This window comes from Pipistrellus hanaki, assembly GCF_964339955.1.
Source record: "Pipistrellus hanaki genome assembly, chromosome: 13".
NCBI classification, from domain to species: domain Eukaryota; kingdom Metazoa; phylum Chordata; class Mammalia; order Chiroptera; family Vespertilionidae; genus Pipistrellus; species Pipistrellus hanaki.
In genome coordinates, this window is record NC_140515.1 from 34,035,236 (window position 1) to 34,049,960 (window position 14,725).

Genomic DNA, 14,725 nt, shown 5'->3' on the forward strand with positions numbered 1-14,725 from the left:
AATGACTCCTATCTCCCCAGTGACTGACCTATGTACCTATCTACACTGACACACACCCATGCACACACATCTCAACATTGTCAGAGTATAAAGTATGTACTTTCCTTTTTCTAGAAAGACAAAATGCCCTCTAAGCATAAGGCTCCAAACAAAGGCACCTGACAGTCACCTGGCCTCAACTCCAGACTCTAGGGCCATGGCCCTTTCTCTATGCACCTGAGAGAGCCATCAAAAACTCCTGAGCTCTGCTGGACCAATTGGCTCCTTCTCCCTCCAGCCCTCAAGTCCATCAAAGCCAGCAGAGTGCCTCCAGCCACTAACTCTTCCCAAAACACTCTACTCAGTGGTCCCCGGTGTTGGTCCATTCCATGCTCTGCCTATATTGCCAGATACTAAGGCCAATGGGTCTAGCGCTTTCCTCACTAGATCAAAGCACAATGACCATGGACGTGGCTGAGCTAGCACAGGCAAGACACTTACAGAGTGTACAATGTCCACCATGTTGTAGGCTTTGGTAGATTCCAAAGGGACAATTGTGTCGAGCTCAGGAACCAGACGGTCACTTTGAATAGAAAAAGAAGAAAATATAATCAACACCAGAAGAACCAGTTGCCTTCTATGAGTGGGGGATGGGAGAGGAAATGAGGGCTGGGCTGATTCGTCCTTACTGGGCTTTCAAAGCAGTCCCCAAAGATGTATTCCTTTGTTACCACCATATTAAACCAGACCTAAGCTTGATATTAATCCAAAAGATTTGTTTTCATTAAGAAGAAGAAAATGGACTTACTCCCCTGAAGGTGATTCCTTTATTTATCCTCTCTGAATAATTCCTACATCCTAGGTACTGTGTAGGGCACTCACAGACACTGTAGCAAACACGGGACCCAGTTTAACTTTCTGAGACATTAGAAAGAAAAGACAAGGACTTGAAAACGCAAACTCAGAGTTCTGCTGAAATTACTTGGGTTTACGGTTTCCTGCTGGAAGGCAAATCTGCTGGAGCTCCTCTAAAAAGCAAAGCACCGGTCCCCTGGTGTGACAAGGACTAAGCAGTCACACAGGCTCCTGGCTCTCTGCTTCTTCCTGCCTCTATGTGACTGAGCAGGAGCCCAGCAAGGGCCCACTTCCAGGCCACAGAAGGACTCAGCAACATGCCCCTCTTCATCAAGCTCTCACCCCTTCCCGTCCCTCGTGGGCAGGCTGAGGCTGTTCTGACCCTGAGACATACGTGTGGGATGAGATTTGCCTTGATCAAACCACATGCCCAATCAAGCCCAACTTCCCAGAGAGCTCTGCACTGGAGGACTGGGTTCAGCCCCACCAGATGATAAAACACTGTGTTTACACACATGCCTCTAGCTTCCTTAAGATCCTATGAAGGGGGGAATGGCTGGGCCAAAACAGGCTGTTTAGACATTTCTAAGCCCCTGGGCCATAACACCTTCAAATGTCCTAAACCTCTGATTTACTCTGTAGTACCTTCCCCCCTCACCCTCCCCACTCCCACACACACACACCAGGCAGTAGCCCCAACAGCAAGAAGGAAAGAAAGTCTTCTCTAGATGGCCAGCCACACACCCTCCCCTAGGACTGCCCAGCCTCTGGCCTCAGGCAGGTGTGCGTAAGGACATTTCCTGAAAGGCATGCTGTCTGTACCGCTTCACAATTATTTCATATCAAGACCCACACCCGAAAACTTCCATCTCTAATTCTGGACAAAACAAGACTCTAAGAAATGAAATTTTTTGGCCACTCTCTATTCCCAAACTCCCTATCAGACACAAGCAAGCCAATCCGCAGAATGAGAGCAGGTGCTACCGCCTGCAGCTCACCTGGGATCATGGCACTCTCGGACAGGAGCGGGGTCCTGGCTGCTGAGGGGCAGATAGTTGAAGAACTCCCGGAGATTACACAAGGCATCCACATCGTTTTCAAAAGCTCTGTGAGCAACACCTGAGGAAACAGGAAGAATGTAGTGGGCCAGGCAGCCTGTCAGCCCCAAAATGCTGCTTCATGCCCATCTGCCCCTTCTAGGGCATGAATGAAGCAGACTGCTGATCGCTCTGCCCTCTTCACCCCCCACTAAGGATGGACTACCACATACCTTCAGGCTGACTTTAAGTTCAGAACGACCTTAAGTTCAGGTCACCTGTCCCCTCTGATCTGTACCTCTGCAAAGGTCACCCCTTTCTTATTTCACATCTTTGCTCTAATGTCACCCACTCAGACAGGCTTTCCCAGACTCCTCCCTAGAACACACCCTTCCCCCAACACCCTTCACTCCCCTCCCTGTGCTATGTGGGAGAACACTTCACTCTCTCCCCTGCCCACCTGTCCATTTCTTTTTCTTTTTTTTCTTTTTTTTAATCAATCTTTATTGTTCATATTATTACAAAGGTTCCTCATTTCTTCCCCCCTCCACCAGGTTTCCACCCCACCCTCTGCCCCCTCCCCATCCCCCATTGTCTTCATCCATAGGTGCACAGTTTATGTTCAGTCTCTTCCTCCCTCCCTTTCCCCGACAGTAAATCCCTTTTCAGATAGTAAATCTGTTACTTAGCATTTTCTCATATCAATAATACCTCCACATGCCCAATGATACACTTCACACAAAAGACATTTCCAAATAGGTCAACCAGCCTCATCCAGGCCCCACCCAAGGCACTCACAGATCAACACCCCAGCGCTATACTAACTCAACACATCCAGATCTAAGCCTTCATCACTTGATTCAGCAGACCCTCAAGTTCCCACAAAAGTTTCCAGCCATGTCTGAGAGGCAGCCATGGGCAGGGACAGGCGAGGAGCGAGCTGTTTCGGGCCTGGCTGCTCCGGGCCTGGCCTCTGTTGCTCTGGTTCGTTCCACAACCAGCTGCTCCGGGTCTGGTCACTGCCGCTCCCGACCTAGTTGCTCTGGACTTGGCTGTTGCTGCTACAGGCCTGGCCGCACCCGACCCGGCTGCTCTGGGCCCGGTTGCTCCAGTCCCGGCCGCTCTGGGCCTGGCCGCTCCCAGCCTGTCAGCCGCTGCTCCAGGCCTGGCCACACCAGACCCGGCTGCTCCGGGCCTGGCCGCTCCCAGCCTGGCAGCCGCTGCTCCTGGCCTGGCCGCACCATACCCGGCTGCTCCGGGCCTGGCCGCTCCCAGCCTGGCAGCCGCTGCTTCGGGCCTGGCCGCACCAGACCCGGCTGCTCCGGGCCTGGCTGCTCCCAGCCTGGCAGCTGCTGCTCCGGGCCTGGCCACTCCTAGCCTGGCAGCTGCTGCTCTGGGCCTGGCCGCACCAGACCCGGCTGCTCCGGGCCTGGCCACTCCCAGCCTGGCAGCTGCTGCTCCGGGCCTAGCCGCACCCGACCCGGCTGCTCCGAGCCTGGCCGCTCCCAGCCTGGATGCTCCGTGCTTGGCTACTGCTGTTCTGGGCCTGGCTGCTCCCAACCCAGCTGCTCTGGGCCCGGCTTCTCCGGGCCCAGCCACTCCGTGTCTGGGTGTTCCTGGACTGGCCACCCTGGGCGTGGCCGCCTCTGCCTCAGGCCTGGCTGCCACTGCCCCAGGTCTGGCTGCTCCAGTGCTGGCCGTTGATGCTCTTGTTCTGGCTGCTGCTGCTCTGGGGCCTGGCCACTGCTGCTCCGGGCCCAGCTGCCACTGCCTTGTGCCTGGTCACTCTAGGCCTGGTCGCTGCTGTTCCAACATTCTGTCCCTTTTTTCTTTTTTTTTCTTTAAAAAAAAAAACAAAAACGCATTTATGTTGCAATGTTGGCTGGTGAGTTGAGTTCTGACTTAGTCTTTGATTTTTCAAGATCTTCTTTGTATTCTTTCTTAAGTAATTTTACTATCATTTGCTCTCACTTGATTTCTTCACATTGAGAACTTCTTTGGTTTCTTCCTCCTTGTCCTAGGAGCTCAGCAGGTTGGCCTGTGGCACCCCTTTGTTCTCCGCAGGTTCCTGTGCTGCTTCAGCCTGTTACCGGGGTCGGCCGCCCGCGCTCAGCAGTCGAAGACTCAGGGGCACCCCCCCCCCCCCCCGGGGGCCCCGTCGCCCGGCTCCTTGCTGGCGCCCGGCTGGCCGGTGTCCGGCAGGGGCTCCTGCTCCTCCTCGCGTTCCTCCAGTCTGGAGCTTTCTTTCTCCCTCCCACTAGGGGAGTCCAGGATCAGAGTCAACAGACTGTCCTCTGCGTACAGTGTGCGCGACTCCGGGGGCTCGGCCTTTCGCCGCGTTCCCAGGACTCCACCTCACAGCCCCGTCTCCCCCTGCCCGAGCCTGGGTCCCCAGGGACTGGCCCAGACCTGGAGTTCGGGGCGGTCCGGACTGAGGCTCAGCGCCGCCGGATGCTTTGTTTCTTCCGGCTAGGGTAATCCAGCATCAGAGTCAACATTCAGTCCTCTTGCGTGCGCGCGACTCCGGGGGCCCCGCCTTTCGCCGTCCCCGGGATTTCGCCTCACAGCCCCGTCTCCCCCTGCCGGAGCCTGGGTCCCCAGGGTCTGGCCCATAACTTGGGGCTCAGCGCTGCCGGTTAGGGGGTTCAGCCCAGGCTGGGGGTTCTATTTCCTTCCTGCTAGGGAACGCCAGGCAGCATCCAGCCCTCTCCTCCTCTCCGGCTGCGACTTCTCCGCGCGCGTGCGTGCGAGTGCGCAGCATGTCTCCGTACCTTAGGCTTTTTTTCAGCTCCTCTGATTTTCCTTCTGGTTTTCTCCCTCCTTCCTATTGTAGAGTTTTCAGTCAGTCGACTATCTGTAGCTCTGGGCAATGTCCACTCTACATTTTAGTTGTATTCCATTGAAATTGTTGTGAGCTGCTGCGGCTAGGTGTCTACCCGAGCAGCCATCTTGGATCCTCCCCACCTGTCCATTTCTCTCCCCGTTTACCGCCTGGCCCCTCTTCTAGAACATCAGCTCCAACTGGTAGAGACCAGGCCTGTCTTACCCCTCTAGTCCTGCATCGAGAATAATGCTTAATTATATGTCAATTATCTCTCAACAAAGCTGGAAAAACAAAAAGTGAACGACTAATGGCTGGCACATAATGTCACGGTTCTCAGCAACAGTGGAAGGAATGGAAGGAAGGAGAAAAGCAGGGAACCACCTGGCCCTAGTGAGGATTCAAGCCATCACTCCTCAGGAACACGCAGAAATCACAGAACAGCCAGACAAGGCCAGAGACATGAGAGAGGAAGTAGGGCCAGAAGCAGGGCTCTCTCAGATCCATGCACCGGACTCCCTGCTTCCACTGTTGCCTTTTAGTCTCTTCTCTACACAACAACCAAAGTTAGCTTTCTTTTTAAGTCAGATCATGTCATGTTTCTACTCCAAGCCTCTCCCTACTCCCCCGTGCCATTCACTATGCATGCCAGCCACTCTCCTTCCACAGCCTTTGCATAAGCTACTCCCTCTGCCTGCAATGCTTCTCCCCCAGACAGCCATGCAGGTAACTCCTTCAACTATTATCCTCACCATGCCGCCGGCCCTTAGCCCCCTATTGACAACTGCAACAATCCAACCCCCTTTACTCTGCTCTATTTTTTCCACAGCACATATTGCTTATGTATTAAGGTTATTGTTTATAGTCTATCTTCTCTGCTAGAATATAAGACCCATATAGGCAGAGATCTTTTTGTTTCTTTCACAAATTGTAATAGAACAATGCTTGGAATAGGCATTAAATAGGGGAAAAGTAGGTTTACAGTTGTGCCTATGGAAAATAATACAATTAATAATATTAATAAATAATAAGAATAAACTGTTTTGTGTAGTACTCACAACTGTAAACCTACTTTTGCCCTATTCTGTTTGTTGATGAATAAAAAGTATGTTCCACGGACAGAATTCTCTCATTCAAGGTTTATAAATCTGCACAGGCACTTTGGGGGACAGCATGACAGTTCCTCAAAAAGTTAAAACAGAGTTACCACCTGACCCAGCAATTCCACTCCTAGTTACATACCCAAGAGAAACAAAAACCTGTACATGAATATTTATAGCAGCATATTCATGACAGCCAAAAAGTGAAAACAATTCATGACAGCCAAAAAGTTTAACTGATTAATAGTTATGTGGTACAGCCATATATTGAAATATTATCTAGCCCTCGCCAGTTTGGCTCAGTGGATAGAGTGTCAGCCTATGGACTAAAGGGTCCATGGTTCAATTCCGGTTAAAGGCACATCTATGACCAAGTTCATGAATATGTGGGCCATGATCCTCACATTACAACTGTACCTGGCCAATAGTGATTGGTAAAATGCCATCTATGCTAAGACATACCCCAACTTTGGAGTAAAAAAAAAAGTCACAGTAAAATATGACATTTTTTAAAGATTCAAATATAATATACATATATATATGTGTGTATATATATATATATATATATATATATATATATGTCATATCTCTCATAACTACCATTCCAGTTAGCTTTAAATTTTTAAATATCAAAGCATTTGTACTTCTTTAACAAATTTGATACTAAATTCATCTTTATCACTATCTTTGTAGCCAATATACCATACTACAGTCTTCTCAAATAAATTTTGCCAATTAAGTGACATTTGTAAAAGACTGCCACCATTCCCTTTGGCAATGACCTTAAAAAGAGAAACCAGTTTGGCTCAGTGGATAGAGTGTCGGTTTGTGGACCGAAGGGTCCCAGGTTTGATTCCGGTCAAGGGCATGTACCTTGGTTGCGGGCACATCCCCGGTGGGGGCTGTGCAGGAGGCAGCTGGTCGATGTATCTCTCTCATCGATGTTTCTAGCTCTCTATCCCTCTCCCTTCTTCTCTGTGAAAAATCAATAAAATATATAATTTAAAAAAAGAAGAAAACTTAAAAAAATAAAATAAATAAAAAATTAAATGAAGAACTATCTTTCTTAAAAAAAAAAAAGAGTAAGGTGAGCTTCGAGGCCTCTAACCTGACATGGTGGTGTGGGTCTTGGCACCACCAAGCTCCTCCTGGGTAACATCCTCATTGGTGACAGACTTCACAACATCAGGGCCAGTGATAAACAGGTAGGAGGTATCCTGAAATCAGAAAATTCCAGAAGGATCAATATCAGAGCAGCAGAACTAGATAGAGCCTTAGAGTCACACAGCTGAAAAGACAACAACAAAGATGGCAGTGACACACAGAACCAGGAAGAATGCAGCTCAAAGATATATATTTAAACTGAAGACCCAAGTCTTCCCTGTCTATTTTTAAAATCTTCATTGTGTGGTTCTATCTCAGCAAAAACGATGTGAAGTGTGGCTAACGTTTCCGGGTCATTCATCTGTAGACCACCCTACCAAGTGGCCCTTACTCACAACGTGTGGTAACTGAAGCTTTTTCCCAAGCACTTCATGAAAATATGTCAGTAAAGCCTAGGTATTGTTACATTACCACCCCATTTACAGATGAAAAAACTGAGGCACTGTGACGGTATACAGCCTGCCTAAAATGGACCAGCTACCTCAAATGGAGCCATTTGGAGACAATGATAATCAATGCTTTGGTGTTCTCAGAAGGGGATAGGCTTTTACTTTTTAGTTTTCCTGTTTTTCTTTTTTTTAATCCACACCTGAGGATATTTTTCCATTGATTTTTAGAGAGAGTGGAAGGGAGGGGGAGAGACAGAGAGAGAGAAAAAAACATTGATGTGAGAGAGACACATCAAATGGCTGCCTCCCACACACACCTGACCAGGACCGGGGATCAAGCCTAGAACCGAGGTGCATGCCCTTGACTAGAAACAAACCTGGGACCCTTATGAGACCCTTAATTTCACAGGCCAATGCCCTATCCACTGAGCCAAACTGGCTAGGACTAGTTTCTAAATTAAAGATAATAAAGGCATAGTGTAAAAAACTTTAAAAAATTGAAGATGCAGTGGAAAGTAAGTCTATAATGGGAGAACATATTTATCAATACTATTTCAGATAAGGGTTTAATCTCCAAAATTTTACAAAGAACTCATACAACTTAGCAAAAGGAAGACAAATGAGCCAATCAAAAAAATGGGTAAAGGATCTAAATAGACAGTTTTCAAAAAAGGACATACAGAAGGCCAAGAGACATATGAAAACATGTTCAAAGTCACTAATCATCCAACAGATGCAAATCAAAACAACAACAGATACCATCTCACACCTGTCAGAATGTCTATCATCAACAAATGACAAGTGCTGGCGAGGATGTGGAGAAAAAGTAACCCCCGTGCACTGCTGGTGGGAATGCAGACTGGTGCAGCAACTGAGGGACACAGTATGGAGTTTCCTCAAAAAGTTAAAAATGGAATTCCCATTTGACCCAGTGATCCCACTTCTAGGACTATATCCCAAGAAATAATCCTTGGGATATAGTCCTAGAAGTGGGATCACTGGGTCAAATATATATATCCTTTCTGAGTGGTTAGGGGGTGATTAGGCTGGCAGGCAGAAGCGGTTAGGGGCAATCAGGAAGGCAGACAGGCGAGCAGTTGGGAGCCAGCAGTCCTGGATTGTGAGAGGGGTGTCCGACTGCCCATTTAGTTTTAGGCCCGATCCTGGTAGCAGTCGGACATCCATCAAGGGCTCCCAGATTGGAGAGGGTGCAGACTGGGCTGAGGGACACACACTCCCATGCATGAATTTCATACACTGGGCCTCTAGTATATGCATAAACATATAATATGTACATCTACCTTTTTTTTTTTTTCCCCCAGCACAGTGTCCTATACCACTGTTGCAGGAGGTCAATTCCAGAATGTCAGCAAGGCTGAATCATCTGGGATGGCTAAAGGCATTTCCCCAAACCTAAAAAGGATGATTGCTTGCTGCCAGACAGCATAGGGAATCTTAATCTACATGTTGTTGCCTTCTGTCTGCCAAACACCTGAACAGCCAGCCATAGGCTATTCCCCAATCTGACAATGGACTCTGTAGACTAACCCTGGCCTTTGAAGTGTATTATCTCCACCATGCCTTAGGACAATTTATATTATTAAAAAGCAAGGGGTCCTGAGACAAGGAGAACTTGGTTTCTTCAGCCGAGCTCCTCTGCTCACCCTCCATATGCCTTTCAAAGGACTCTTGATTAATTTACACAAAGCCCCTTCTCCAGATTACTGAACCCTTCTAGATGCCAGATCAAGACCACCGGCGTTAAATGGCACCCAACATCCTGCAACTGTTCTGAAACTTCTTGAAAATCACCTCATATCATTTTAGGATATGTATCATAATTTATTTAACTGGTACCTACTGACGGTCATTTAGGATGTTTCCAGTATTTTGCTATAACAAGAAATTCTGCAATAAATATCTCACTATAGTCATCTGTCAGCTCACTATTTATTAGATATGTGAGAGATTAAAAATGGCTGCAGAGTAAGTGGATGCTATACAAACATGCTCCCAGGACAAAACTGGAATTACAATTAAAATACAAGAAAATATTGTAAATAATCAACTGAAGAATAGCTGGAAACAACCCTGGTAACCAAGGACAGAAAGGGGAGACTGCACAGAGCCTGGTAGGAAGGGCGGAGGCAAAAAGAGCTGGCTGGGCTCTCACAGACAACGGCTGAAATTCCAGAGAGATATCTCAGCTATGGGAGGTTGCTACTGAGAAAACTATGGGGTCTAATCCCCAAGCTGGGCCCCCCAGCAGAGAGAACCAGAACTAAGAAAGGTACCCACATAACATCTGGCTGTGAAAAGCAGCAGGGTTGCTATCTGCCAGGGAGACATGGCTGGAAGTGCAAGCACCCTATTAAAGGGCCAGTGCAAATAATCTCATATGCAGCCACTCACCTTGTGCTCCAGTAGAGGTAGGGCAGAGGGGACTGGACTGGACTGTGTGACCAGAAGCCCGGTTTGGGGACTCTGGGATTAGAGCTCAAAAGGCAGACACCCCGGTTTTCTGTGCTGAGTCATTCCCTCATGCTACAGAGGTCATCTTTCTCAGGCAGACCTCTGCTATCCAGGCGGTTTTGCCTGAGGGGAAACAGTCCAGACCCATCCCTTTGGAAAACACCTTGCCCCACAGTGTTGAGATTTTGAGGCCCATTAAGAGACTGGGAATAACAATTAGCTTCCAGGAAGAAATAATTGCCATACCCTGTTGGAAAAACTCTCACCACCCCTGTGGATGATTGCCTGAGGGCTACTCAAGACTGAATCCAATCAGTCTGCTGGCAGAGGCAGTCTCTGGAGGCCTTGAATCTTTCTGACTGATAAAATTAGTCAGAAACAGCATTTGACACTGTCCTGCACTAGAGATTAAGAGGCATAACAGATCTACCTAATATACAGTTACAAACCCAAACAGGTAGCCAAAATGGGAAAACAGTGTGGCATCATGGAAGCCAAAGGAAAAGAATATTGGTGCCGAAACCGGTTTGGCTCAGTGGATAGAGCGTCAGCTTGTGGACTGAAAGGTCCCGGGTTCGATTCCGGTCAAGGGCATGAACCTGGGTTGTGGGCACAACCCCAGTAGAAGGTGTGCAAGAGGCAGCTGATCGATGATTCTCTCTCATCGATGTTTCTGTCTATCCCTCTCTCTTCCTCTCTGTAAAAAAAATAAAATATATTTTAAAAAAAAGAAAAGAATATTGGTGAAAATGTGAGGAAAATAAAAGTTACAAAATGTTTATAGTGACATAGATGTCACTAATTACCTTAGAAACAGGTTTAGTGGACTGAGGGGCAGAGAGGTAAATTAAAATGTGTTAAGGAGAGGACAGATAGAAATAGGACAATAGCCACAGAGAGATACAGATTAAGGGAGGGCTTTTGTCTTTGTTCTGAAGATAGGAAAGCTCTGAACATGGATGGATAAGTTCTGATGGAAGGATCTCGAGTACCAGGGGAGACACTGAAAACAGTATGTAAGAGAAAAGAACTGATAGGATAACGCCACTGAAAAGAGATGTATTCACAATGTGCATCTATGCAGAAAGAGGGGAAGGAATGGCCTTAGCCAGAGGAATGGATACCACATCTCCATTCCTACCAGGCAGGAAGGAGAAGAGAACTGGGGTAGAACCAGGTAGGTATGGTATACATAAATTTAGTGGGCAAAGTTGAGGGAGTTCTGCTTCATTCACAAAGATATGTGGTCATAAAATCCACCTCTGTTGCTGAACATTTAGGCTGCTTTCTATCTGTCACTAAAAACAGAAGACTTAGTCAAAGGGTAAACACTTTTCTAAACCTCTGAATTTCCACTGCCAAAATACCCTTGAGAAAACAGGTTTTCCTATTTATACTGCTCTCCTCATACTGGGTGACTATCTACTCCACACTCCCCAGTCTTTCTGTCTTGGCATGTACTCTCATTATTGTTAAAAATATTTTAAAAGGAAGAAGACTGAAATTTTTAATGGTATTAGGGTAAGGGTAAATTCAAGTAGGCTTTATTTAAATATCATTTAAAAACATCATCCCATCAAATCACATAATAAAGATATGCACCTTTAAAAATGAAGTTGGAGATCAGATTTACTATTATCTTTATAGACAAAAATGTAATAAAAAGGCAAACAGCCAAAGCGATAAAGGTGGGTCATAAGAAGCAACTTCCCAATAAAGAATATTATAGAAAAGTCTTCCATGAGAAACTTTTTGAATAGGATTCAGTAACAATCATTTGTCTGAGCAGAGGACAGAATCCTTTGATTACCTGAAAATCATTTGCAATTCAGATCAACAAGTAAAATCACCCACCAATGAAGTACACAAGTGCATTCTGCCACTGAACCCCCACAAGCTACAGGTTTTGTGCCAAAACCTTTTCTTCACTAAGACCTTATCATCACTAAGCTGAAAGCCAATGAGAATGAAGATAACAACCTAGATCTGGGTCAGGAATTATTTTTATTTCAGGTGAGGTACTGCACAACTCTCAAAGAGCAGGAGAAACAGGCCTTTCTTTCTTACCTTTACCATGAACGTGAAGTCGGTTAGGGCTGGGGAGTACACAGCCCCACCAGCACATGGGCCCATGATCAGAGAAATCTGAGGGATGACTCCGGATGCCATGACATTCCTCTGCCAAGAGAAAGGTGAAAATATCTGGTTACAGAGATATGGGAGGCATTATGTGTAGAAAGATAAAGGCAACAATAAAACTACTCTTGGCTTTTACTCACCGAAATTCAATCCTAGAGGCAAGAAACCTGATTAGTTTCTTCCAAAACTATATATGCAATTTGTCCCCATAAAAAGTGGAATAGTTGGCCTATTACTGTCTGGGGCAAATACCCTCTTTCCTCTCCCTCTTTGGCAGTAGTTCCCCAAAAGCTCCACCAGAACATGAGCTCATATAGAGCCATACCACTCTCACCCAGCTCCGAACACACCTGAGGCCCAGCACCCCTGTCTCCACAAAGCTGTCTGGAAGGATGAATGAGAATCTTAGGCAGGACATACAGGAACAACTCTTATCCTGGAGCCATGACCTAAATTGGGAGTCCTTTGACAACCTCCACACAGGGTACCCAGCAGTTATAAGGCAAGGCTAAGAGGCAGATGCTACTTAACTCAAGAGTCTTTTTTTTTTTTTTTTAATATATTTTATTGATTTTGTACAGAGAGGAAGGGAGATAGAGAGTTAGAAACATCGATGAGAGAGAGTCATCGATCAGCTGCCTCTTGCACACCCCCTACTGGGGATATGCCCGCAACCAAGGTACATGCCCTTGACCGGAATCGAACCCGGGACCTTTCAGTCCCCAAGCCGATTTCTGAGTCTTCAAGGTATGCCCACCTCCCACTGTCCCGCCACTAGGAGGATATGGGAAGACATAGTGAGTAGGAGCCAGAAAGTCTCCATGAAGACAATGGTGTTGTGAAGGGCCAAGTCTCAGACCACCTCCTAAGAAAGATAAGATTGGGATTGGAGGACCCAGGCAAGATAAGGGCCCAAAGACTCCTTGCTCAACCCCTAACTTCTTTCCTTCCCCTGAGCTCTATCAGCTTAAAAAAAAGACACACACACACTTTTAGCACTGCCTTGGCTCTCAGATCAACTTCTATAAATCACAGGACACAACTAAGGACATTACAAAAGGGCATCTATCTATAGAGAGAGGATTCTGGGAAGAGGGTGGAGTTAGGAGCTAGGCATCTATCTTCCTATTTTTTTAAAAAATATTTTTTTTTATTGATTTGAGAGAGGAAGGTAGAGGGAGAGAGAGGGGGAAATATCAATGAGAGAGAATCACTGATTGCCTGCCTCTTGCACACCCCTCACTGAGGATAGAGCCACAACCCAGGCATGTGCCCTTGACTAGAATTGAACCCGGGACTCTTCAGTCTGCAGGCTGATGCTCTATCCACTGAGCCAAAACAACTAGGGCCTGTCTCCCTGACATAAAAACAACTGCATTGGCATAATCTGTCTGATGTAACTTTTGGGAACTCTGAACTCTATTGAAGGCTTACAACTTTCAGGAGAAAATGTGAAGGGTAAATTGTGGTTAACTTCCATCAATTTCAGCTCTTAGCACATAGCAGCTACCAATTTTCTACCCCAGCCTTAAGGCAGGGAGCTGTTCACGTGTTTCTGGAGCAGCTACACAGAGCTTTCAGAAGCCAGGGTAGGCAAACAGGATCCTTATATACCAGGAATCTGTGTTCTGGTCTTCAGTTTGTGATTCTTATCTCACAAGTGCAGTTAGAGAAGTGGGTGGCCATTATACCTCCCTCCACTGTTGCAAGCTGTCCACCCATCAGCTCAACCTTACCAATCACTAGAGAAATGCAAATCAAAACTAAAATGACATACCACATCACATGCATTAGGATGGCCACGAATAGAGAAAAAACAACAACAACAAACAGAAAACAAGTAGTGTTGGTGAGAATGTGCAGAAATTGGAACCCATTGTTGAAGTGAATATACTAGTAAAAGGGCACAGCCACTGTAGAAAAAAAGTATGGAGGTTCCACAAAGTTTTTAAAGAGAATTATCATGTGATCCAGAAATTCCATTTCTAGGGATACACCAAGAAAATGTAAAGCTGGGTCTCAAAGAAGTATCTGTATACCTATGTTCACAGGAACTTTACAACTTACAATAGCTAAAATATGGAAATAACCCAAATGCCAATCAACGCTAAAAGCATCAAAACCAGAAGCTACACCACTGCTGACCTCAGGATCAGCAGCATTGACTAATGACTCACTGCCCTGACACCAACCAATAAGTGGAGACCACGACCCTAAAAAGATACCTCTGGAAAGCTGATAACTATTCCACTAAGATCCTCCCCTTAAATCCCCACCCTTAAAAGCCCTTAGTACAAAAGAACCAGCATGCTTTCCCTTCTGGGCACATTACCTTTACCTTCCTCTCTCCTAAGCTCCAAGGGCCTTTCTTTTACCTCTGTAATGTGTTTCCTGAAGCCATTTCTTCTACAGCTCACTTATTCTACTTATATGACTTTCTAAATACACTTTCTCTTATAGTTTGAGTCTTGGCTCTGAATTCTTTCCTAGCCAGAACTCAAGTACTGAAGTTGCTGAACCAAGGTCAAATCTGACCCCACCAGTGTAATATCTCATACTGTTCTCAGCCGCCATCAACAGAAGGAGGAAGGGAAGGAGTAAGAGGAGGGGAAGAGAAGAGAGGAGGAATAGGGAAGAGGAGGAGGAGGAAGAAAAAATTAATAATGATCAAAGCCTGAAGAAAAGTTTTAAATGTACCAAAATATACATTACATTAACCTCAGAAGAAGAAAGATAAAGAGACAGGTCAAATATTCCATATTCATAGAT

At 46.3% G+C, this 14,725-nt stretch overlaps 1 protein-coding gene across 1 annotated transcript in view; it reads right to left on the reverse strand.

Moving 5' to 3' along the window:
* Positions 1-14,725, reverse strand: part of PCCB (propionyl-CoA carboxylase subunit beta) — a 45,779-nt gene that overhangs the window by 10,163 nt on the left and 20,891 nt on the right. The window contains exons 6-9 of the mRNA XM_084901785.1: positions 11,885-11,995; positions 6,901-7,009; positions 1,833-1,953; positions 481-562 (exon numbers count right to left, since the gene is read on the reverse strand). Coding sequence (XP_084757911.1) covers positions 481-562; positions 1,833-1,953; positions 6,901-7,009; positions 11,885-11,995 — 423 coding nt within the window. The remainder of the gene's footprint in view (positions 1-480; positions 563-1,832; positions 1,954-6,900; positions 7,010-11,884; positions 11,996-14,725) is intronic.